At 38.2% G+C, this 25,000-nt stretch overlaps 1 protein-coding gene across 15 annotated transcripts in view; it reads right to left on the reverse strand.

The window, feature by feature from the left end:
* The window catches only part of Dlg5 (Discs large 5), a 670,182-nt gene that overhangs the window by 280,650 nt on the left and 364,532 nt on the right, over positions 1-25,000 (reverse strand). For 6 of the 15 annotated variants that reach the window (XR_010852350.1, XM_067100056.1, XM_067100037.1 and 3 more), the window contains exon 2: positions 17,110-20,091. The exons of 4 other annotated variants lie outside the window; for them this stretch is intronic. Coding sequence is in view for 10 of the 11 variants with exons in the window: in XM_067100056.1 (XP_066956157.1) it covers positions 17,110-19,921 (2,812 nt within the window). In the remaining variant the exon portion in view is untranslated. The remainder of the gene's footprint in view (positions 1-17,109; positions 20,092-25,000) is intronic. 5 more of the 15 variants (XM_067100092.1, XM_067100083.1, XM_067100074.1 and 2 more) reach the window with 3 other exon arrangements.

A 25,000-nucleotide genomic window follows, 5' to 3' on the forward strand; every position in this document is an offset into this window, starting at 1 on the left:
GAGAGAGAGAGAGAGATCTTCATAAAAAAAAATACCACTGCTCATTCTGCGATCGTGGGCAATCCCAGGTCAAGATTGGAGATGGATCAGAAAAAGACCCTTTGAAAAGACCGAATCTCGTGGCGAGTCTGTCTGAGTATGTCGTTGGAAATTCGGCTTCATCGACATACAAAATAAATAAAAAAATAAAAAAATAAATAAATAAATAAAGATATCAAAACTGAAATGAAAAAGAAGAAACGAGTAGTATACAATGAAAACAGAAAGAAAAATAATTTGTTTTGCACCAAATAGTTTCGATAAATTACCTTTTCAGCAACACATAGTTTACTGCAATTTATGCCAGCATTGTGCAGCGACCAATACCATCATAATATACATCTAGTTTCATTTACTGTGCCGTAAATGTTTCAATTTTATCACAGGGGCAAAAACAAAGTATCCTTTTTACGTTTACCTACATTTAACATTCAGAGCCAATGCTCTTTGAAATATATTATTTTTGTACTATTCTAATTCAAACAATACTATTATTTGCCTTGTTGCGATCATCTACACAATTCTTGACACTCTTTGGGTCGGACTTATCGTCTCGACACACACACACACACACACACATATATATTGCACCTGCGCGCGCGAGCATGGAAAATCCTTAATCCACAACAACGAAAATAGGAAAAAACCTTCCCGCCAGGTTTTCTCATTAACTTCGTAAAAATTAGGCGGGGGCGTGGCAGGAGAGGATTCCACGGAAGCCCCATCCTGATCCTTCTTAATCTCGGCTACACAAGGGTTCTATAAAAGGGTTCTACTAACGGCATGAATGCCAATCACCCCTACTACGTAAGGACAACGAACAGCGAGCACTGCCTAAAAGGACACTTCTTAGAAGTGACCGAGCAGAGCCAACTTGCTGTTCTGCCCAAAATGAAAACTGGTTTTCACAGATTTTTCAGAGGCAGCCTCAGGGACCAATACAACAGGGTAAGATCTTTCGATGCATATCTGCTTCAGGAAAGATACAACAAACAAGAGGGATGTGAGCCGATGCTAACTGCGTGTTCCAACGTTGAAAGCGCAGAATATCAAATACCTCTAAAACAACGACTAATTTACCTTTTCTGTTCTTTTACTTTGGATTCTATGCCTTGACAGACAAAATGTAATCGATTACCTTAGCTAAAGAGTCTACCCTAGAGAGTTACAACTTGAATTGAATTGAATACAGAATTTAGGACAAAGGCCAAGCACTGGGACCAATAAGGTCATTCAGCGCTGAAACGGAAATTGACAGTAAAAGTAGGGGGAAAACCTCGCAGTTGCACTATGAATCAGTTGTTTGGAAAGGGTGGAAAGTAAGATGGAAGAAAAAGAATATGAAAGGGGGTACAGTAAAAGGAACGAAAGGGGTTGCAGCTAGGGACCGAAGGGACGGTACAAAGAATCTTCAATCTCATAATGAGGTGAATACACTATTTATGGAAATAAACCACAGCCATCAGCCATAGGTTTTACAAAGCAAAAAAATAATTTTTGGGTGTGACAAGAAATCTTAATTCACATTTAATTCTTTCTACGATTATTCTAAATGGATTTAATTTTAACTTTTTTTACCAACAATTTAGGAGAAAAAAAAAAAATGTTCATATAAATATTCTTGTAAAAAAAATATATATATATACATACATATATGATGAGTCTAAGCAGTCACATCTGATGTGTCTTTCAGTCTACCATTGTTCTTCTACTTCAACAAATACCCGCGTTGCGTATGCGAGTGTAAGCGCTTATATTTATCTATCTATCTATATATATATACAGTATATAATAATATATATATAATACATATATATGTATATATATAATATATATATAAAAAATATATATATATATATATATATATATATATATATATATATATATATATATATACACATATGAATGTCTTTTACTGTAATACCACAGTATAATATGAAGATATAAAGGCCCATAAAACACCATTTGAACGTTGCAACCATATAATTCGAACACTTCCTCCTGTGCCCCTCTTCACTGTGAACAGGGGCACAGAACGAAGTGCTCAAAATATATGGTTGCAACGTTCAAATAGTGTTTTATGGGCCTTTTATCTTCATATATACACATGTATATATATGTATACATATTATATATATATATATATATTATATATAATATATAAGTATATATGAGAGAGAGAGAGAGAGAGAGAGAGAGAGAGAGAGAGAGAGAGAGAGAGAGAGAGAGAGAGAGAGAGACTGACAATAAGTTAAATATAAACTCTGCAGACGAAATCTTAACATGTCCTCTACCTTAACGAAATCTAAAGTTTTGAATTTTAACAACATACATAAGGTTTACATTATATAAAAATGCTTGGATTGGAAATTCTGACGCCTACAAAAGAGTAACACATTTTACACGCCTCCATTTGAAATCCTAACATCAGTAATTAAAGTAATGACAGACGCACCTCCCCGAGAAATACTGGAAAACGGCGAGAGGTAAAAATTGCCGCGATAAAATGATATACGAACTTTCCCCTGAATAAAGTTTGCTGATAAGTCATTTCCAGACTTTTTACATTTCCTGCCGGTGGTCCTCCCCCCCTCCAAGGGCATCTCGCCCTTGGGGCATTCCTCTTCGTAAACAGCATCACTATGCGACACAGGGTGATTTTAGATCCTTTCCGGGACCCAGTTGTCCCCTTTGATGCCCCTATCTTCTCAATAGTTTTCAGAGCAAACCACCTGCTCTCCTCCCCCTCCGCCCTTCCACCTCCTACCCTTTCTCCTCCCCCTTCCCCCTTCCACCTCCTATTCTTTCTCCTCCCCCCTCACCCACCCTAAGATGTTTGAAGAGGGGGTTAGGAAAACCACTAAGGGGGAAAAGAAAGATACCTCATAAAACCGCGGTCGAAAAAAAAGGGAGCGACGATGAAGAGGAGGGGGAGGAGGAGGAGGACGAAAAAAGGGCCTCTTACCATAAAAGAACTTAATGAGATGGATTCTGTCTTTGATGTCTAGAACAGAGGAATGAAGACACGAGAATAAAAGGAAGAAAAACTCCCATTAACAGATTTATCCTCGGATAATAATTTTCAAGTCCCCACACACTTTTTTTTTCTTTTAATAAATAACCTAAGACCATAAACCAAGCCTCTGCTCTCTTCCAGTACCGCTATCTCTCTCGGAGGAAGAGAGACTGAGTGATGAAGAGCGATCACTTCCCGACGATATTTCTCAGATAACAAAAACTTTCAAGAAATAAACCTTTCCACAAAATTTGTATCGTTATCGCATTTGAGAATTTCTCCCCCACCCGCAGGGGGTTGTTCCCCTGAGAGACATTTCTCAGACAGATATGCAACAAGAAAAACGCTTCTTCTGGACAAGAGTAATTTCATATGTGAGCCATTTGTTTTCCTTTCAGGTCGATGGCAGAGATGGAAGGGATACACTAAATTTCTTCTCTGCAGTAAGTCTAAAGCGATGAACTTCAAATAAAGACCTGCTTTCGGATATTACCCAAGAAGAGATGACAAGGTGAGAAATCCTACGAAAAATGTCCAAAATGAAGACAATAAACAAAAAGCATAATTCTTTCAAGTGTGATGAAACTCAAAGTTGAAGACCTTCAGTTCTGAACAGCAATCATACAGCTTATGGATTCCTAGTGTATTTTTAACAATACACCAAGATTTTACACAAAAGAAAAGGGTCTTATTTTATCCCTGATGTCTAAAGTGAAAACAATGTCAAGCAACGCGTTTGTATGGCTATATTACCTCAGAGTGAAACTTTCCAAGTTATAACCTCCAAAGATAAACTTGGTAAGGAGAGATTTTCTAAACTGAAGTTGTTCTGGTGGATGATATATTTACCGAACTGTTTCCGAGAAGTGAAATGAAGTGACACTGTTGCGCAACTTAAGTTTCACTTTTTCATAGAGTGACTAAAATGGCCCTTGTGAAAAAAATCTTCCCTACCCTCGAATTACAGGATCTCTTCCAATTCCTCTCCCATGAAAAGGCTGACGGAACGGTGAAACCAACACCCATTACTTAACCCGGGTTGAAAATGTGAACAGGAAAGGAGGAAATGAGAAACATTACCGTGAAAGACAGCAATACGAGTCAGGGGAATCTGGGAAACAACAGGTTTTTAACATCATAGTGAATAACCAAGCACTGCAAATAAACAATTCAAAATCACAGGAAAAGGAATGACAAAATTATTGCAAACAAATTTAATTCAAGTCTCATTTTACCCTTAATGAAAGCAAATTGCACAACATATCACATACGGCCAAAGCACATTTCCTGAATCTCTCCTTCAGAGGGAAAAATGTGCCATAAACTTTTCAAAAAGTCCCCTGCACTTTTAAATACAAAAAAAAAAGAAGACACTCGCATGGAAACGGGATAAATAATTTCAGGTAATAAAAAGAGGAAATCCAAAGCAAGTCTACAAAGGAGAAGAGAAAAAATGACATGAAAGAGAGGTCCGTCCATACAGGAGTTTTATTTCAAGTCTGCATATTGCACACAAAAAGTCTTCCCCATCGGCTTCATGAAAGAATCCATTCCACCGAGGAATCAAATCAGCTAATGGGGCACTGCAGGGGAAAAAGTCTTAAGATGAAAAGAACCTAATATAAAAGGAGGCTTCAAAAACACCCAAAGATATGAACGTAATAGAAAATAAAAAGTCTCTACTGACAACAAGGTACCAAAGAAGAAACTACAGAATATGTAATATTAAAAACAAACAAAAAATATAGTAGTTAGGAAGGTTCCTTCACCTGTAAGAGGTCTGTGTTACGATTCCTGAGCAGGATGGAATGCTTTAGACCAGTTCCGTTATATCCCATGATGACTCCTTTGATATAAGAACTAAATTGTGTCTCTGATATCAGATAGTTGTGTGTAGCGGCCACGAAGGTATAAGGTATGGGGCTAGCAATATCATCCCAAAATCACCATATACTCTTCCGCATTAGCAGCAGTTGCCCAAGAAGGGTCGATCCTTCCGGTTTTAATATTAAGGAAGCCTCTAGGGGCGAGGATGCTAATCCTGTGTCCTTTTCTGGACCTGGAGGACACGGGCAGACCAAGATTGGGCGAGAGTCATGGCAGAAGGGAAAATCTGAAGTTCCATATTTAGAAGAGATGATGAAAGGGAGATGCAGATAACTTTGGGATGCCTTTGGCACCAACTTGGGAGGTTAGCGTAGTAAGTGACAGTGTCAGCTGAATTCAGCTGTGCACTTTAGATGAGTAACTTGGAATGGCCCAGGCCTACTTGGATAAGAACAGCAAACCCCTGATTGGTGGGTTTAAGACAGTAATTACCAATGCGTAATTCCTCAATCATACCCCACCGTGAAACTCAAGTATCTACTCGTTTACTAACCGTTTGAACTCAATTATTTGCATTGGTACACAAATTTTTTCATTCCAACAACCGTCAGCTTTGGAACGGAAAAATTATGGTATCACCTAGGTTGGCTAAAATATCAATACACCTAACAAACATAGACTATATTTGCCTGTAGGCCTTTGAAAACTTGCCTTCTTTAACTTCTTTGTTACCAGTTAAAGCAACAGAAATATAAAAAAAAGAAAGTAATTACCTTCAAAATATAGTTCGTTTCATTACGGCGCATAAAAAGAAGATCAAGAAGAGGGTGAATGTATGAATTATTATTATTATTATATTAATCAGAAGATGAACTCTGTTCATATGGAACCAGCCCACAGGTGCCATTGACTTAAAATTAAAGCTTCTAACGAATATGGTGTTCGTTGGAAAGAAGTAGCAGAAGGTATTTGGAAATACAGAAAGCAGATATCCGTTAATAGAAAAGAAAAAACACATTAACAAATTACTAAATGAACGGATAAAAATGTATATAAATTAATAAAACAAAAGGAGAATTGAGTTAGGGTAGCAACGCACTGCACTGCACTGCATGAAGAAAGGAAAACGATAAAACACCTCGTATAAGGGAAACGTTCAAGCTAAGAAAGACCTTCCGAACGAATCCCCAAGTCCAGATGAACGAACGGTGTTGCATCTACGTAAATGTGACTCGCCAGCAGAACCCCCTCTTGAACGCGGCTTAAGGACAACATAACGAGATGACGTTCGGTTACGCTGCTACGGAACAGTTGGAGACTTGTGACCTTTGGAATCGCCACGCCATTCTAATTAGATTCGCTGCCGCAAGTTAAAGGAATTACGTCAAAATATCCTTCAAAACGACATAATGCAATATATATATATATATATATATACGTTTTTAGAGAGAGAGAGAGAGAGAGAGAGAGAGAATTCCATTTTGTTTCCTTCAATCAAAGCGACTTAATACAATTTATATAAACGTTGAGAGAGAGAGAGAGAGAGAGAGAGAGAGAGAGAGAGAGAGAGAGAGAGAGAGAGAGAGAGAGAGAGAGAATTCCATTTTGTTTCCTTCAATCAAAACGACTTAATACAATTTATATAAAACGAGAGAGAGAGAGAGAGAGAGAGAGAGAGAGAGAGAGAGAGAGAGAGAGAGAGAGAGAGAGAGAGAGAGAGAGAGAATTCCATTTCCTTTTGTTTCAATTAAAAACGACTTTCAATCAAAACGACTTAAAACAATTTATATAAACGCTCAGAGAGATTTATATAGAGAGAGAGAGAGAGAGAGAGAGAGAGAGAGAGAGAGAGAGAGAGAGAGAGTGTGTGTGTAATTCGGAGCAAACAGGAAGTACCTGGCAACCGTGCAACAGAACTTGTCAAACAAATAAAAAACACAATAAGCGAAAAAGTCGAGAAAGCGTTCTGCTGCCATTGGACTTAAAGTCTTCTCGGAAAAGAAGCTCGGTAAATATACTTACTACGTTCAAATAAAAAGAAGAAAGTGCCTATGTCATTTATAGCACGATTCGAAACTGACATCTACTAAAATACAAACAGCTTGATTTAATTTTTATTAAAAGTTATTCAAAGAAGAGGCAACAAATAATACATACAACCAAGTTTTCGAGCACAAACTCTCTCTCTCTCTCTCTCTCTCAAATATATATTATATATATATATATATATATATATATATATATATATATATATATATATATATATATATATATATATATATACACACACACACAAATATATATACTGTATATTTATATAAAGTTGCCATACTGTTAATATGCTTTATTCAGTAATGGAAATATCACAAAACTTTACATTATGGGAAAAGCAACGCGTATTTCTACATGAAAAAAAGTTATATATATATATAATCATCTAATTTTTGGTGAAGGCTTTTCAACATCAAGGTCCATAAATGTTTGTTTTTCGCTGATGACCCTTTGACCTTTTATTTGTGTTACTCTGCAATTTGAACATATTTTGATAAAAGTATGGCTGTTTGACTTCAAAATAAAAATAAAAAAATCAGCATCTAAGTTTTAAAACTAATTTGAAATAGACCCAGTAAAAGAAAGTTATCTCTAACAATGGCTCCCAGTGAATTGTCGAAGTTTTACAACTTATTTTTATGTTTTACTGAGCAAAATCTGGCAAAATATTATAACATTTTACTGAGTAATAGCTGGCAAAATATTCTCACGTTTTACTAAGCAATACCTGGAATTAATATTATAACGTTTTACTGAGTAATAGCTGCATAAATATCAGTAACTATATATATATATATATATATATATATATATATATATATATATATATATATATATATATATATATTTATATATATATATATATAGTGTATATATATATATATATATATATATTACTGTGTATATATATATATATATATATATATATATATATATATATATATATATATAATTAGGAAGCTAATTTACTGCAGGTATGCAGAGAGTAAAATGAATTTATATTGCCCTTTTATTAGTTTTCTGTAAAAGAAAACTGTTGAGAAGGCTTTGTCTGTCCGTCCGAACTTTTTCTGTCAGCCCTCAAATCTTAAAAACTACTGAGGCTACAGGGATGCAATTTGGTATGCTGACCATCCACCCTCCAATCATCAAACATATCAAAATTGCAGCCCTCTAACTTCAGGCGTTTTTATTTAAGGTTAAAGTTAGTCATAATCATGCTTCTGGCAAAGATATAGGACAGGCTACCACCGGGCAGTGGTTAAAGTTTCATGGGCCGCGGCTCATACAGCATTATACCGAGATAACCGAAAGATAGATCTATTTTCGGTGGCCTTGATTACACGCTGTAGCGGCTGTACAAAAAACTCGATTGCGCCGAGAAACTCCGGCGTATTTTTTACTTGTTATTCTTGCTGGGGGCAGGGGAAATTTCTCAACAGCAAGGTGCTGAAACTTTCATATCAGCTGACTTTGACACATCACGCACTGCAATACAGCGCAATTATTCAGCGTTAAAATAACACCAAAACTAACTTTGCACAAACCAATCAAGGAAAATCTCGCTAAACGCAAACCTGTTCAGTGGGTAAATTTGTTTCAGCGATTTACTTCATCCGCGGGTGAGTAATTCGGATATGTAGAAAAATGTATAGGCAAAAATTATCATCCACATTTCGTGCTTTGGGATTTTTTTTTCTTTTTAAGTGCTAAGGTGCTTTCATTCTTCATTTTAACTACGTGGGGAAAACATTGATGATTAGTGCTTTCTTATATATGCATTTCAACCTTTAACTTGTTTCATTATCCTGAGCGGCCTGATGGTAGAAGTAGAGTATGTATGCATGAATGTGTGTATGTCTGAACGTATACATGTAACTGTATGTAAATGTATATAAAATGTATATAATATATATATATATATATATATATATATATATATATATATATATATATATATATATATATAATATATATATATATAGTATGTGTATATATACAGTATATATGATGCATATATATATATATATATATATATATATATATATATATATATATATATATAGAGAGAGAGAGAGAGAGAGAGAGAGAGAGAGAGAGAGAGAGAGAGAGAGATAATAACACCAGCACCTCTCAGGATAAACACCGAGCAAATGAAACCAGATTTCAATATCCCCCGATAATCTGGATACCATCCACACACGAGAAAAAGAAGAGAGAGAGAGAGAGAGAGAGAGAGAGAGAGAGAGAGAGAGAGAGAGAGAGAGAGAGAGAGCTCCAAAACGGAGCTGGCGAAATACGCAGCAGCAGCAGCAGCAGCGGGGGGGTGAGTCATCAGCGAAATTCCATCTCGGGGATTGTCGGGGACTTCCCCTCCTATACATCCTGGATGCTGGTGTGTCGCAGTGAGTTGCAGTTTACCACAATTTACTTCCCCATTACGAACTCCTTTGCGCCCTAACCCTTCCTACCTCATCAGAAAGCTGTTATCAACCTACGGAATGTTGTGCGGAAACCCCCAATCTCCCCTCCCCCCCGAGGAATAATAGCGTGCGGAAACCCGCCCTGCCCCTCCACTCCAGGAATAATGGTGTGCGGAAAACTCCCCCAAGGAACGATGAAGATAATGGTACGCATAATCGTATAGTAAATAATATTACATTTTATTTATTTATTTATTTTTTTTTTTGCCGACTGGGAGAGTAAGAACTTGAATTTAAAACGTGTTATGAGTATGTATGACTGGACGAGTACACATGCATACATATAATGGTAAGCATAATTGTAAATAAGGTTGCATTTTTGTATTACCGGTTATCGGAGCAAGAAACTGAAATGAGTTCAAGACGTGTTATGAGTATGTATGATTGGACGAGTATACAAGTTCCAAAAACGACTAAGCTTGCAAGTATAAAGTTTGTCTGCATGTAATGCATTTGAGTGAAACAATTAACTTCAGCATTAAATTTTCGGATCTTTTCCGTGAATCGAAGATTGAAATACTCTCAATATTGATCCCTATTTAGTGAATGTACACGACTCTTTCTAAACCGGTTTACGATATTCTAAGCTCAGCCTCACTACCTGTGCTCCAGAAGGAAAACTCCCTCTACAAAAAAAAATCAAAATTTATGCATCCAAATGCAAAACGAAATTTTGTTAACGGAAACAAGATAATCAAATACACCTGAACTGGATGTAATTGGGAATATAAGCAGGATATTATATTATCCTTATTCTTGTATTAGAAGATGAACTAAGAATATCAAATGAAGACTACGAAAACCTACTTATTCTCGCTGCCGTAAAATGGAAGACTGCAGTTCTGCAAAAATACAAAACTGAGAAAAATGGTAGATACTGCACTTTTTCCTTGCCTTACTACTGATTTTGCAGATACTGCAAATGGGACCCCCTAAATAAAGCAATGAAGAATCATTCTGAAACTGCAGCAACTTGTGTGTTAGTGATTCACGAGCCCAATAGATGGTATATCTCATTTTTGAAAATTTTGCAGATACTGCAGTTTTCCATTTTAGGGCAGCTCTGATTAATAACTTTAAAAAGATATATACCCCACTTGCTGGAACACTTATTCGGCATTCTAAATTCATCGTCTAACAAACACTCAGACTCTTTGAATTTCTTGCCTATATTCCTGAACACGCCCATTTCATCGCCAATGCATTCAGAACAGGAGTCCTCTAATAACAGGGTTTCGGAATAGGATATTCACTTCATCATAAACGCTCCACCTACTCGTTCCAAGCGTCAAGAGCCCATTGAATGCAATTCTTTTATGCACCACTTATTAAAAAAAAAATATATATATATATATATATATATATATATATATATATATATATATATATATATATATATACATATATATCTTAATATACACAACCCGTCAGGGCCATATGGCATTTTTTTAAACTATCAGAAAAAAACTCATATCAATTCAAACAGTCGTATCATTTCATTTACGGTCTGAAAGATCAACTAATTAGTAAAAATCCGTAGCAGGTACAATGTAAATTTATAAACTTGAGTTGAATGCAACTCCATTTATCCAGGTCAATTCAATTTTACAGACATATATAATATTATTCTGCTTCGACAACTTTGTAGCAATGTCACAATTCAACAAGATAAGTCACATTAACTCGTGGGAATCTATTCAATCTGTAAAACCAAATCAATTTGTACCCTTATCAGCTCCATTAAATTTATAAGTGACATCAGTTTAGAAAAATATACAAAACAGCAATGTAATTCTACTTCCATAGCTAATTAACTCTCAAGATCCCTATCCTACTCTAATTCCATAACTAAATTTAGGTAGGTCTCAATCACAAACTGTAAATTAAGATTACACTCTGTCTATCTAATCTAATTCCATAAATAAATTTAGGTAGGTCTCAATCACAAACTGTAAATTAAGATTACACTCTGTCTATCCACTTTAATTCCATAAATAAATTTAGGTAGGTCTGAATCACAAACTGTAAATTAAGATTACACTCTGTCTAATCTCAAAGAAAAATTGAGTTTTTGCCAGTAATACCTAAGTTTTTCTCCACGAAGCAATCGAAAACCAGAACAATAAGAACAAGAGGATATTAATGGGGCAAAAAAAAAAAAAAAAAGAGGTTAAGTCAGTCAAAATAAAAAAGATAATCTATGAACAGCAATCAACACCTACCTTGAATCGGCATTTTCTTTCAATATTTGCAACGTGCGGAATTGCTAGCAGTGATCTGAAACTGTACCTTTGAGTGGGGGCAAGGTGCTATACTCGACTAAAAATACGGGGTGTGGGGTTAGGGACATATGTGGAGACAAAAAAGTGACAGACTTGTACAAGAGTAATAATAATAATAATAATATTAACAATAATCATCACCATATCATAATTACAATAATAATCATATATATATATAAAGAGTGCAAGTGACGGTGATCACAGTACAACAACACGTGACATTAATAATAAATATAATAATAATGATAATAATAATAATAGGAATGATCTTGAGCAACCTGTCTACACTAATACAGTAGACAGTCCATGGAATACAGAACTAGAGAAAGAGATCGACAAAAACATTACATGGCAGCAACATTTTATTTCTCACGGAACATTCAATCCAAGAGAAGGAAACAGGTGTTACAAGAGTGCTATTGGGAATTCAAAAAGATAATAATAAAATATAACAATAATAATAAATGAAAAGGATAAAGGAGGGAGGGAGGGGGGGGGGAAATAATGAATATAAAATTTGAACACAACACCAATACTGAAAACTTGAGAGGGTAACGTACGACACAGATCACCGTTTTAATCATTCCACTTTGATGACCGCAAGAAATTTCAGGTCCTGATTGAATGATGTATCAAAAATAGTAATCACCAGTTCCTTATTGGATCTGACATTCGGTTATGAAGTCGTACCAGACAACAGAACGCGCCCAGATATCTCCGGTCACAAAATGAATCGTATCCAATCCGCTAGAATGTTCGGACTGCTTCATTAATTTAATTTCCTCTCGTAATTATTTCATAACTCTGTTCTGAATAATGAGATTCAAAACTGTCGTGCACAAAATGAACCATTCCTGAAGGTAATTTGTAAATCATTTCATACCCTATTAGAGCTACAAATAAAGTGAGTGAACACTTGCGGTCATCAAAATTCCAAGAATGCACACCAAGAAATGTACAGTAAATCAATTGGCTTTTCTTTTTTTCATTTGCTAGGTTCTCGTCAATGGGGGGATGTGGGTTTGGTGGAAAAGGTCCATGTGACAAGACAGAAAGTAAACTATAAAATGGGTCGCGGGAAAGGTTATACAGGGGTTGAAAATAACAAAAGGATGAAAGGATTTTCTTTTTGAGAGTGGGGGTAGCAGTAGGGGTAGAAGGAAGATAGCGGTGGGGGGTGGGGAGTGGGGGTGGGGGCAGAAGGAAGAAGTTACAGGATGAAGGAAATAGCAAAAGGCACTGCATCAATGATCTGGGATTCCCTTGATAGAGGAGAGGCGAGGATGGGATGGAATGGGATTCTGAAGTCACGGAGGGGGAGGAGGAGGAAGGTGGAAGGGAAGGGGGTAACTCAGGAGGGCATTCATCTAAAAAAAAAAAAGTAATAGATATTAATGTAAAGGAGCAAATAAATAAAATAGATCGAACATCTATATAATATATGAATGGGAATCACTAATCAATATCAGAGACAAAGACATCAGGTGAAATGGATAAAAAAGACGTTTGGTGACCGCAGCTGACGATAGCTCCTGCTGCCCTCTTGGCCTCTTTTTCTTTTCTTTCTTTCTTTCTTTCTTTACATAGTGAGATATATATGGATATAACAAGTTTACAGACACTTATTCAAGCTAAGTGATAATCGGAAATGAAACGAAAATAAAAATCAAACGAAACGGAAAAGGAAGACATAAATAAGAGGGGACAAACGTAGAAACAAATAACATATCAATAGAACAGTGAACGGAAACAAAGCATGAGAAACTTACTAACAAGCACTTGGGCAATAATCAAGAGCTAACTGATAAAACGAGATGAAAAAGAGAAGACAGAAGTGAAGATGAAGACCCTTCGACCATAGTAAGATATTTAAGGGAACAAGAGGCCTGATGTGGACCTCTGAACAGAGACGAATGGTGACAGAATGATTACAGAAATGCCGGTAGAAATAGTGATGGTAGTGGTAGTGATTAAAAATTACGACTGTGAAGAACTACTGAAAATTTTCTATTTTTAAAAATCTTTTCACTAAGAATATTCTAAAAGTACTGGGTGGCAAGCATAAGCAACAAGTTATCCTGAAAGTTCTTCTATGCACAACGGTCGAGAGAGAGAGAGAGAGAGAGAGAGAGAGAGAGAGAGAGAGAGAAGAGAAAAAACAGGGACAGACAAAAAAAAAAAAAAAACCCACAGATAAATGCATCACAAAAACTAAATAAAAAAGGCAAATGATGAATGAAGTCACAAAAAGAGAAATTAAGAAAAATATGTTCAGCAAACGAAAGCGTTCGTATAGGGTCTTACTATGCACAAGTTAATCTTCAAAACCTGAGGCTTAAAGACACTTTCTAAAAATAACAAAATGTCAATCAGCAAAAATGCCAGAACTTGATGAGAGAAAAAGTTAAAAGAGCATCTTAGCCTCAGAGCACTGAAAGAGACGAAACCGTGTGAAAACTCAACCCACTAAAGTCAATGCAATCGCTAACATTTAGCTTCAATTCAGTCAAACTGTCATTATCAGCTGCGTTCGTTTCATGAGTAAGGCGAATTTCTACATATATTTATGTTAAAACTGTATTTTGTGTATTTTTAAGGCTCGTGTTTAAACGGGACAAAACACCCACTGGGTTTATTCAAAAGATATGATTAAGGCTTATTAAAGATAATAATAAGTTACTTCGTAACAACAAACAGTATGTGCAAATATATATTATGAATATAAATTATAAAAGACAAAGCAACAAAATAAAATTTATAATGTTTCAAGTTGGTACAAACGCTTCACGTTTACAACAGTAAGTACAGTCATCAAAAATCTCCAGACTATTTAGCAAAGCTAATGAGTTTCGCCTGCAAGCATCTGGCAACTGTACGCTGTCGAAGAGGCGAGGCAAAATTTGTCTCAACTTGAAATAAAATGTCACAATTAGCCATCGAAACTTAACAACTGTGGACTGGGTGAAGGCACATCCCATTATGTAAGAGGACATATAACAACAATAGTAAGAAAATATGGGGCACAAGAGTCACTTTGTTATAAAAACCTTTACTTGGAACGAGTAGAGATGACGTACTTACAAAAAAGAAGAAAAATAAGCAAAAATTTCCGCTGACATGGGCTTAGTGACACGATTATTCTTCTTAGTGAGAATGACAATCATATTTAATAAAAGGGAGGAATTGGTCGTGGAGAGGGAACACCATAGTTAAATCATTTCCATTAATTAAGTGATCATTTAGCACGAAAGGGTGCAGCACTACACACACAAAAGGGACTTTGAGTGTGATTCGTTTTTGAAGGCCCGTTAGTGATAAGGACTCAGAAAATAAACAACTACTATTTATTACAGCATTAGCATTAGTAGCAGTAGTCATAGTTATGGTGAGAGTTGTGGTAATAGCAGAACCTTTATGTAATTTAATGAAGAAAGCCTTAAACATTGAAATCGAACACATATTGCCATAGTAACCATGGTAATCATATTTAAGACACAAAGACAATGAATAATATTGCAATATAATGGACCTCCCGCTTATAACACGGAAGGTTTCTGACAAAAATGAATCAAATATAAATGCATAGATAATACACATGACAATTAGCATGATAGGAAGACCCACACTGATAATAATGAATAAAAACTGGAGTAAGGAAGGTACTTATCAGTGGAAATAAAGTGAAATACTTCTTTGACACGATACAAAGCCTGCTGAACAGTTATTCTATACTGTTAGTTGTATTAATACTGGTCTTTAGTTCTTAAGACAGCCTGCTGACTAAAGGGCCTCATACTCTTTGTGTATGCTGCATATATTTAAGGAAAAATAGAGTATGCTGGGTCTACAGGTGAGTGTGTATAGCTTTTGCATGTCAATATAGGATGACAGTTGTAAAACGAAACACACACACACACGCACAACATTTAAAATAGTGATATCAATAATAATAATAATAATAATAGTAATGATAATAATAATAATAATAATAATAATGAATAGAATAATAACTGATGCCATTAACACAACATACAGTACGAGCACATTCACTTTAGTGGATCTGCGTATGTTTGTGTCTGTTTGTGCGTGTCGGGTTGCTGTGTCAGTACGCCATGCCTATGACATGCTGTTTGTTCCAGTATATGACCGTTGTTTCTGACGCTTCATTGCGGTGGTGTGAGTAAATGGTTTTGTATTATAACGTGAATAAAAAAATGTACAGAAAACAAACTTCGAGGCCTAATAATAAAAAAGAATGAACTTCTTTCCAAAAACATACACATATGAGAAAATTGTAAATAAATAATAGAGGAGCATCTGAACTCTCTTCAACATTCGACTGCTATATTTATCAACTGGATATAGACGTCTTTTCTTGAAAATTCACTTTTGTTTCCATTGCATGAAAAAGTGAATAATGGAAAAATTGTAGAGCAGGCTTCTGATACTGTTTACAAGAATCTAGCTTGTTTTCAATTAATCTGACAGGTATTCCACAGCCATGAAAGCAATCATTAAGCAATAAATATTATGTTTATGCTGGAATTTTTAATCTTTTACATTATAACAAAACAAGAATAAATATAAAATGACTTAATAGCTCAGTAAATAAGAAAAAAAATAGGGGACAGTACTACAAAAAGTGCCTTTGAATTCTCCTCTTGTTAAACAACAGAACTTCCAATGAGATTGGAAATATTGCAGGAGACGTCTTTACCATTCTCAGGTCAAAGAACAACAGATTCGAAATGCAAGAGACTGCACATAAAGCAATTTGGATGCTCCTTGTAACCGAAAAGAACAGAACATCTTCAAGTTTACCAAAAATACACAAATACGAAGAAAAAAGGCCGAGAGTTTTTACATATCCATGGAAACAAACACAATTTATAGGATTTTCTTGTCAAATTGTCACAAGTACGAAATCACTATGTGATTCCCGCACATCTACGAGACTGAAAAATCAAAACAACAAAAAAGACATGTGAAAATGAGGAAATAATACTGTTTAAAAAATCATATGTAATAATGATACGAAAAATGTGATGATAAAGAACTATGAAACAAAGATTAACTTTATATTTAGCACTGGAAATGTGGGTGTTAAGTGTAAAGAGAAATGTTTAAGTGTGTGCAAAAGTTCCGAGCTTGTAGGAGAACCATTCCTAGGACCAAAGATGTGAAACAATTTCCATGAAACAGAGCAAATTGAATGAAAATCATTCCTTCAGGCTATGAACTTTGCGAGAACACGTGTGCTGAGTGTTGCATGTGTTATGTGTACACAAACAGTACGACAGAGAGTGTGGTCATTGTGTCTGCGTAGTGTTGTGGCAGGTAGGTGTTGTGAGTGAGGGCAGCAGGTAGCGGCGGCAGGTGCGGTGCTATGAGGGGGTGTGAACTACTGTACATCTCGCTGGTGGCGCGGTGAACTGTCGCAACACTGGCACGCGTCCCCCGCCGCTACCTGTGAACGCGCCTGTCGACCTCTTCAGGCGCGCCCGCTTCTCCGCCACCAGGGCCATCAGGGCGGGGGAAAGGCGGCCTGCCTCGCCGCCCTCCTCACCCACCACCGCCCTTTTTCCTTCCTCCTCACGCTCACCCTCCGTGCCCAAAACCGCCATGGCCGCCCGTCCTGCCTCCAGGCTCTTGCTGCGTGAAGTGTGCGTTGGAGAGGACAGTGCTAACTGCCTTTTGAGGGTGTTGAGCAACTCTTGAGAGGTCATAAGCGACGAAGACTTCACTGGTTTCCCGTGGGAGGAGCCGCTCTGCGATGGCTTGCTCAAGGGGGGAGGGCGATATCTGACGGTGCTGCTGTCCCCTCTCACGGATCCTTCCCGCACAAAGGTGTCTCGCATAGAGCCTTCCCGAACTACTCCATTGCGTACGGAACCATTTCGCAAGATGCCTTCCCTTATGGCACCATTTTGGATGATGGTCTCTCGAACAGAATCACTTCGTACCATGCCATCCCGCACTTCCTGGAGGGATGCGTACTCGCCGTCCATTCGTTGAGGTGATCCGTACTGACTGTCATAACCACCTTGCTGCATCATACTCTTCTGGTGCTGCAGTTGCCTCTGCTGCTTCAGTCGAATAGCTTGCTGTTGCAATTGCTGCTGGAACTGTTGATGCTGAAGCTGTTGTTGTAGTTGTTGTTGTTGCAACTGTTTAAGGTGTGTAAATGCAGCAGGTGGATAAAATCTTTCCCGCCAGTGAGGGTCTCGAGGAGGGCGCACTTGATCGGCTCGATACTGACGCAAATCTACGTACTCTTGCTGCTGTTGTTGTTGACGTTCCATGGCTTCATAATTTCGCAGTTCTACATAATCAGTGAGATGCGGGGTATGGCTGGCCGAGGGAGGAGCTCCATAGCCACCTATACTAGCCTGACTGCGCATAGGAGGGTGATGTATGTGTCGGCTGTCATGTATGGATGCGTGTGTCGTGACTGAAGGATGAGACTGGGGCGGTAGGGCAGCTAGCGGGGATCTGGCAGGGGAGTGAGAGTAGGAGGGCGGGCTGGGGCGAGTAGGGGAGGGGGGCGCCAGACGTACTGAGGAACGCCGCCCTCTCTTTTCAGAGACTGTGTAGGTTCGTGGGAGAGGGCCAGGCAGAGGTTCAGCTTCATGGCTCTGCTGCCATGAACGGCTCTTACCCATGGCGGCAGTTGGCGTAGGCTGTAATGCTTCTTGACGAGTGATGTGATGTTGACGAGAGCGGTTCAGAACTATGTCCACAGACTGGCCTGGGCCTATAGAGCTCCCATGTTGTTGTTGCCACGACCGACTCTTAGCCAGTTGTCGCGCTCGTTCACTCTGTGGCGTACTGTTGTTTATGCTGTACTGTTGCCATGAACGTGCTTTCCACAGCGGTGGAGGACCAGGGCTACGGGCCCCCATTCTACCTTCCTCATATGACATGCTTCTAGTCCCAGCTCCAAGGTGTGCCTCCCCATTAATTTGAATTTGTGCGGGTTCCTGTACGCCAGGCATACGAGTCCAAGGGTCAATGCCTGATGAGGCTCTACTTTGCAAACGTGATGGTGATCTACTAAGTGCTCTGACTGGAGAACCACCTGGTCCCCGGCTAGGAGACCTACTAGGAGCCCTGCTAGGTGATCGACTGCTTGTCTTCTGACTATCCCTTCTCCGGCTATCAGAGCGACTTGGTGAGCGGCTGGGAGGTCGGTTTGGCGACCTACTTGGAGAACGGCGAGACTTTCTTGATGGAGATCGACTAACAGAGGCTTTAGGAGGTGGCACTGGGCTGGATGTACTAAGCGAGATGCTTGGCACGGTGCCACGTACACTACCTCGCGTACCACGGCTTTCTGTTGACTCTTGCTGAGACTTTGTAAGAATACCTTGCCTACGTGGGCTAGGTCGGCGTGACCTTCGCCCACTGCTTTTAACACTGAGTCGTGATCCATGTTGATGACTACTACCTTGATCACTACTGCTGTCTCCACTATCCCTATCCCTCTGAGGTGATGGTAGTTCCACATTCTCATAGCCATCAGCATCAGTCTGCGAAACACCACGTGAATTGTCAACAGGATGATCGTACACACTGCTTGGAGTAGAATCACCTCTGTCACTACCTGCACGACTGGCAGTGGCACTTCCTGCACGGCTACCAGCCCGACTGCTTGCAGGAAGGCTAGGAGGTCCACCCATAACACCTCTCTCTCGAGAAGAACGGCTACTGGTACCTGTGCGACTACCAGCCCGACTGCCACTTCCTGCACGACTGCTATTATTTGTACCACCTCTACTTGAGCCAGAATCAGTGGCACAGTCTAAAAGTCTATCACCACTCCAACTTTGGCTCTTCTCAATTGTCTGTCCTTCATCAGCCCCTCTATGAGATCCTGTGCCACTTCGACCATCTAATATTGATGGTGAACTGTTGATACTAAAGGAGTCGGGTGTGTGGTCATGTGTGTACTTCCATGATGAAGACCGCTCCACACCAGCTCTTGGTGGTGCCTGACCACTTTGCTGATGGAATAAAGACGGATCTCTTGCTGTAGTGGTGGATGTGGGAGCACTCACAGATACTGTCTCTCGACGGCGACCACTAGAGCTCCGAGCGGCCACCACAGGATTAGGGGCAACACCAGCTTCTCCTAACTCGGGGGGACCACCGCCAGATGGGCCTTTAGTGCTACCCCCTGAGCTACCCCTCAAAAGCCTGCTAAACAACTTGCTTTTCTTCATGATGAATGATTAATTATGAGCAATCAACTACAACTAACGCTCTTCAGTTGAGCGCAATAGGGACACAAGCATTAGGACTAGGCCTGTAATCGTTTAACTGTCCAAAGCATGTAAACAGCCGAAAGTCCTTGAGCATACAGTTCTCTTTAACATTCATTAATGTATTTCCTCTGTAAAAAGAAAACAAAATGAATTACATATAAACAGTTACCTTCTTGAGAATCACAATTTTTTAAATATACACACAGTAATGAAGGGAATGTGAACTGGCCGTTTATAAAGTAATCGTTTCCTTGAACAATAATCCCATTTTACTTCTAAGAAGCCAAACTAATTGCAGAGAATACACATGAAAAATCAACGGTAACAACAACATGCCACTTGACTTGACTTGACAAAACAAGCATTCTGAAAAATGTCCTATCTGAAATTCTCTCTCTCTCTAGCAAAGCTGTTACAGGGGATGGGACAGATATGTGATAAATTTTAGTTTTGTCTTATAATGGTAATGTGTAGCGGAAATACAAAAGTGTACTGGTAACACACACTGTAATCTTCATGTACTATATATATATATATATATATATATATATATATATATATATATATATATATATATATATATATATATATATATGTATGTATGTATGTATGTATATATATACATGACATAAAAAAAAAACTGCATCAATATTAACAAATACAGTATGTGCGCTGGTTTCAGTTTCCGTAGCTACAAATTGTTAAATCATCGCCTATCCAATGTAAAGCCCCCCTGACTGTTTTCACTAGATTTCTTAAAATCTGTTCATTTCTCGATTCATAATACTAACACAGACAGACTCATACATACAGGGATACGTAATTATGTATATATATACACTAAATAAAACATCCACTTAATTTCAACACTTGCAAGTAGCTATCAGCCTTTTATACAGGAAAGTCTGCCGTGTAGGAGCAAGAGAGGGAGAGAATACTGCATGAATAATGAAGACGAAGAAGAAGAAGAAGAAGAAGAAGAAGCAAGACGGTGATACCCTGATTCAATTCAAACTGGATTTATCAACGCATTACATATGCAGGCGAAGGGGCTATCAATTATGCCCAAAGCCAACTACGGAGCGGGAAACTAACCTTCTCTCCCCAGAACTAATTTCGACCGATGGAGGTCAGCAAAATGTAAATGAAAGCGTCCTATCTTACGCATCGCTGCCTCCCAATTTAATCTTGAAGTACGAACGTTTGGCGCAGGCTCTAGCAATTGCATCTATGCAACAAAATAAAATCTGTCAACGGTGATTGATCCTGATGATTACGAATCAGCGTTCGCAACTCATGCGATGTAATTAGTGCATTGCATTTCCCCCTAACCTTCGGGGGCCAACAAATCTGAAATCAGGGCAGGCGCGATTTTGCTACTACCTCTGCAACGCCCACGTTTGGTAAACTATTCTACCCTTTAATTTTTTTTTTTTTTTTTTTGAGTACTTTATACAAGACGTCGAGGAAGGGGTTAGCACCGAAGGCCAAGCGCTGGGACCTATGAGGTCATTCAGCGCTGAAAATAATCCTGCATCAATTGTTAGGAGAGGGTGGATAGTAAGATGGGGAGAAAGGGAATATGAACGGAAGTATAGTAAGAGGAATGAAAAGGGTTGTAAGAGGAACGAAAGGAGTTGCAGCTAGGGGCCAAAGGGACGCTCTAATGAACCTTAATTTATGTCTACAGAGCACCCTGTGAGTTGCAATGACGGCACTACCCCCACATTCCCCACCCCCTACGGGAGATAACACTATACGGATGATGGAAAGGATTTTAAGGTCAGAAATAGTAACTCGAGGGAGTCCGACTTTGGGCTTTATCGTAATAACGTTTCTGTCTGGACCAAGATTACGACCAAAATTTCATGATTTCTTTCCATAGTGAATGTAATCAAGTAAAAGGTCGCCTTGTGTCTCTGCTCTAATGAATAAACAAAATGAGTTTATTTTTTTTAAATATTCGAGTATTTTGGAGTGTTTCACACGACTGCGACGCGAGAATCGTCAGCATATAAAGATATAATTGAGATTTGGAGGATGATGAGGAAAAGAAGCAGACAGAGGACTGTTCCTTGTGGAACACCTGCTGTGACTAGTGTTGGATTGGATAATGTTCTATTAGTTGTCACTTCAGACGTTCGATTTGAAGGGGAATTGTGTACCCAAGCTATTTCAGGTCTGTAGGTTGTTGCAGTTGTTGTTTTAAAGGTTGGCTGCACAATACCAAAGGATATACTTTACCCAAAACATTATCTAAGTAAAAATAAAATATCGATTTCCCTGGCTGTTCTGGGAGTCCTATCATTCCGGATTTATCAAAGATCTTACTACTTTGGGACGTTAAGGATTGATGACAGTACGATCTCGATATACAGCTATCACTTTCTGAGTTTAGAATTTGGTAAGTGTTATTAAGGCCTGTCCACACTGGGAAACATTTTTTTGGAAACAAAATTTGCAAACTGTTTGCAAACAGTTTCTTTGAAACAGTTTGTAAACAGCTCGGAAACTGTTTGCAAACAATGTTTCCTGTCCAGACCTCAGCTGTCGTCAGGATGCCTGCTGGTGCAGTAGCCTCTGTATTTAACTTGGAAGTTTTAATGCACTCTAGGAGGGATAAGAGAAAGAAAAAGGGAAGGGCGAGGAGTTTTTTAGAAAAAGGAGCGTGTCATGCTGACTTGCTTCTGGTGGAACTGAAAATAAATGGAACAGGTTTTAAAAATTTCGCATTTATAAGTGTATATATGTATTCATATATATGTATATATAATTGTTTATACATATATACACGTATTACATATGTATATATATAAACATATAAATACATTATACATGTGTAGATATACATATACACACAGAGACACTAAATGTTTTCCGTTCTGGACTGGAAACAAATATACGGTAAAAAGTGTTTGCAAACAGTTTGTAAAATATGTTTCCAAACAGTTTGTGCGAACTTTGTTTCCAAACAATGTTTCCTAGTGTGGACAGGCCTTTAAGCTTGACGTTGTTTACAGTGCCATTATTTGTCGAGCATTCCCACCATAAAAAAAAAAAAAAAAACTTCTAGGGATGTTTTCAGTAACATCACACGGAAATGGTCAGGATATCAATTCCAGGAGTGTCTTCTTCCTTCTCGATCCTTTCTTCAGCGAAAACGATATCTCTCACTGTCGGAAGGTTGCTGCCGCTTAGGTCAAAGAAACCAGACAGATCGTCTATCTTACACCTCGGATCCTTGGCTGAATACACAAATAAGTATCGCAAAGATATAAACACTTACAAACTGACACTTATTCAAGAGATTTCGCGACTAACCAATTTAAGGAAACCAACCGCTTTCCATTTCTGTTTGCAGGCGCATCAGACGAATTTTTGGCTGTTTCTAATGTTTTCCTCGATCTTGCTTTCCTACGCTAGGTTCTCAGGTTCGAGAGAATTGGCGTCTTTGTTCCAATTCCAGAATTTCAGCGGCAATTCTCGAGTTGAGCGGTATCGATTTTCGATTTCCTTTTCCTTTATGGAAATTATAACCGACGATCTCTGGGGGATTACGCAGCATGTTCTACCTGGAGGATTCTCATATCTAGGACGGAATTCGTTTAATGCTTCGCAAAGGCTTTGTTATAATCTGAGAGAGAGAGAGAGAGAGAGAGAGAGAGAGAGAGAGAGAGAGAGAGAGAGAGAGAGAGAGAGAGAGAGAGGGGCGGGGCGATCATAAATCATGCTATTAACCAAACAACGAGCCCTCCAGCGCGATGACTATTTGCCCAAGGAAGAGCAGTACTGTGGACAGGCCCGTAATTGGATGGCAAAATCAAAATATACAGTTGCTTACGTTAACAAGGTCAACGAAGCTTATACTAGGTAGTCTTTTTCAAGTTGCAGCCTTTTCAATTACTTGAGATGCTTCAATACATAACAATTAGATATACTAACCAAGTGAGGAAATTATTTACCAGTTTTACAGGAGTGTGTCAAAGTATCCACATTTTTTACATAATTGTTCGTTAGAATAAAAGAAGACAATTTACAATTACATAATTTTTCTGCATAGCCCCATTCTCCTGTAAAGCGCTTGGTGAGGCATTCCAAGAGCCTAGATGAGAGAGAGAGAGAGAGAGAGAGAGAGAGAGAGAGAGAGAGAGAGAGAGAGAGAGAGAGAGAGGGGGTAGTTTGTCAGCAATGCATGCACAGCATCTTTCACATCTTGATCAACAGCAACCATACAGTACATACACAAATACACGCGTTCATATTTAAAAATATTAGGTCACAAACTAAAGTCGAACGTTTAAAAACGCAATCAATATACAACTATCACTTTATAGCTTCGTATATATCGTTCGCTTCTTCTAGTATCCTACCTGAATGACCAGATAGCAAATATAAAAAAAATGTCCCACAAAAGATTCGCACAATATCTGAGTGAATTAGACAACATACCCAAGGATAATCTATTTGCACTTGATTAATTATATCACTACAAGGCTTATGATAGCAAGACGTGCCTGTAAAACACACTTCCCCGTCTGTGTCATATTCCTCCTTGATATCTGACCTTTAAGTATGACCTCGACCTCATTCTGCACATCACCTTCATGAGTATGAATGCCAAATATGAAGCCTATCTCGTATGTAGTACAAAAGCTATGGCCAAAAAAAAAAAAAAAAAAAAAAAAAAAAAAAAAAAATAATTAACCTTTGAGCAAAGATGGACATATGGACGGAAAGACAGACCAACTACTCGATTCATCCGGGGCACGCAAATATCTCAAAGCGTTCTGAGGGCAATTTCACAAGAGCTAACTCTGTTCTTAGAATCTTCGATCTATTAAGTCACCTGAAAACGAATTCGACACCAAAAACCAATGTTGCCAATTATATCGGATATCGGAGCTCTAACGTCAGGTTAAGAATATTTGAGGCATAAAGTTACATCGGATATCTATAATAATGATATAGAAGTGAGGACAGCCTTCGTATTTTAAATCATAACTTCCTATCCACTCACCCAATTTACAGTTATCTATA

The sequence above is a fragment of the Macrobrachium rosenbergii genome, chromosome 4 (genome assembly GCF_040412425.1).
Source record: "Macrobrachium rosenbergii isolate ZJJX-2024 chromosome 4, ASM4041242v1, whole genome shotgun sequence".
NCBI classification, from domain to species: domain Eukaryota; kingdom Metazoa; phylum Arthropoda; class Malacostraca; order Decapoda; family Palaemonidae; genus Macrobrachium; species Macrobrachium rosenbergii.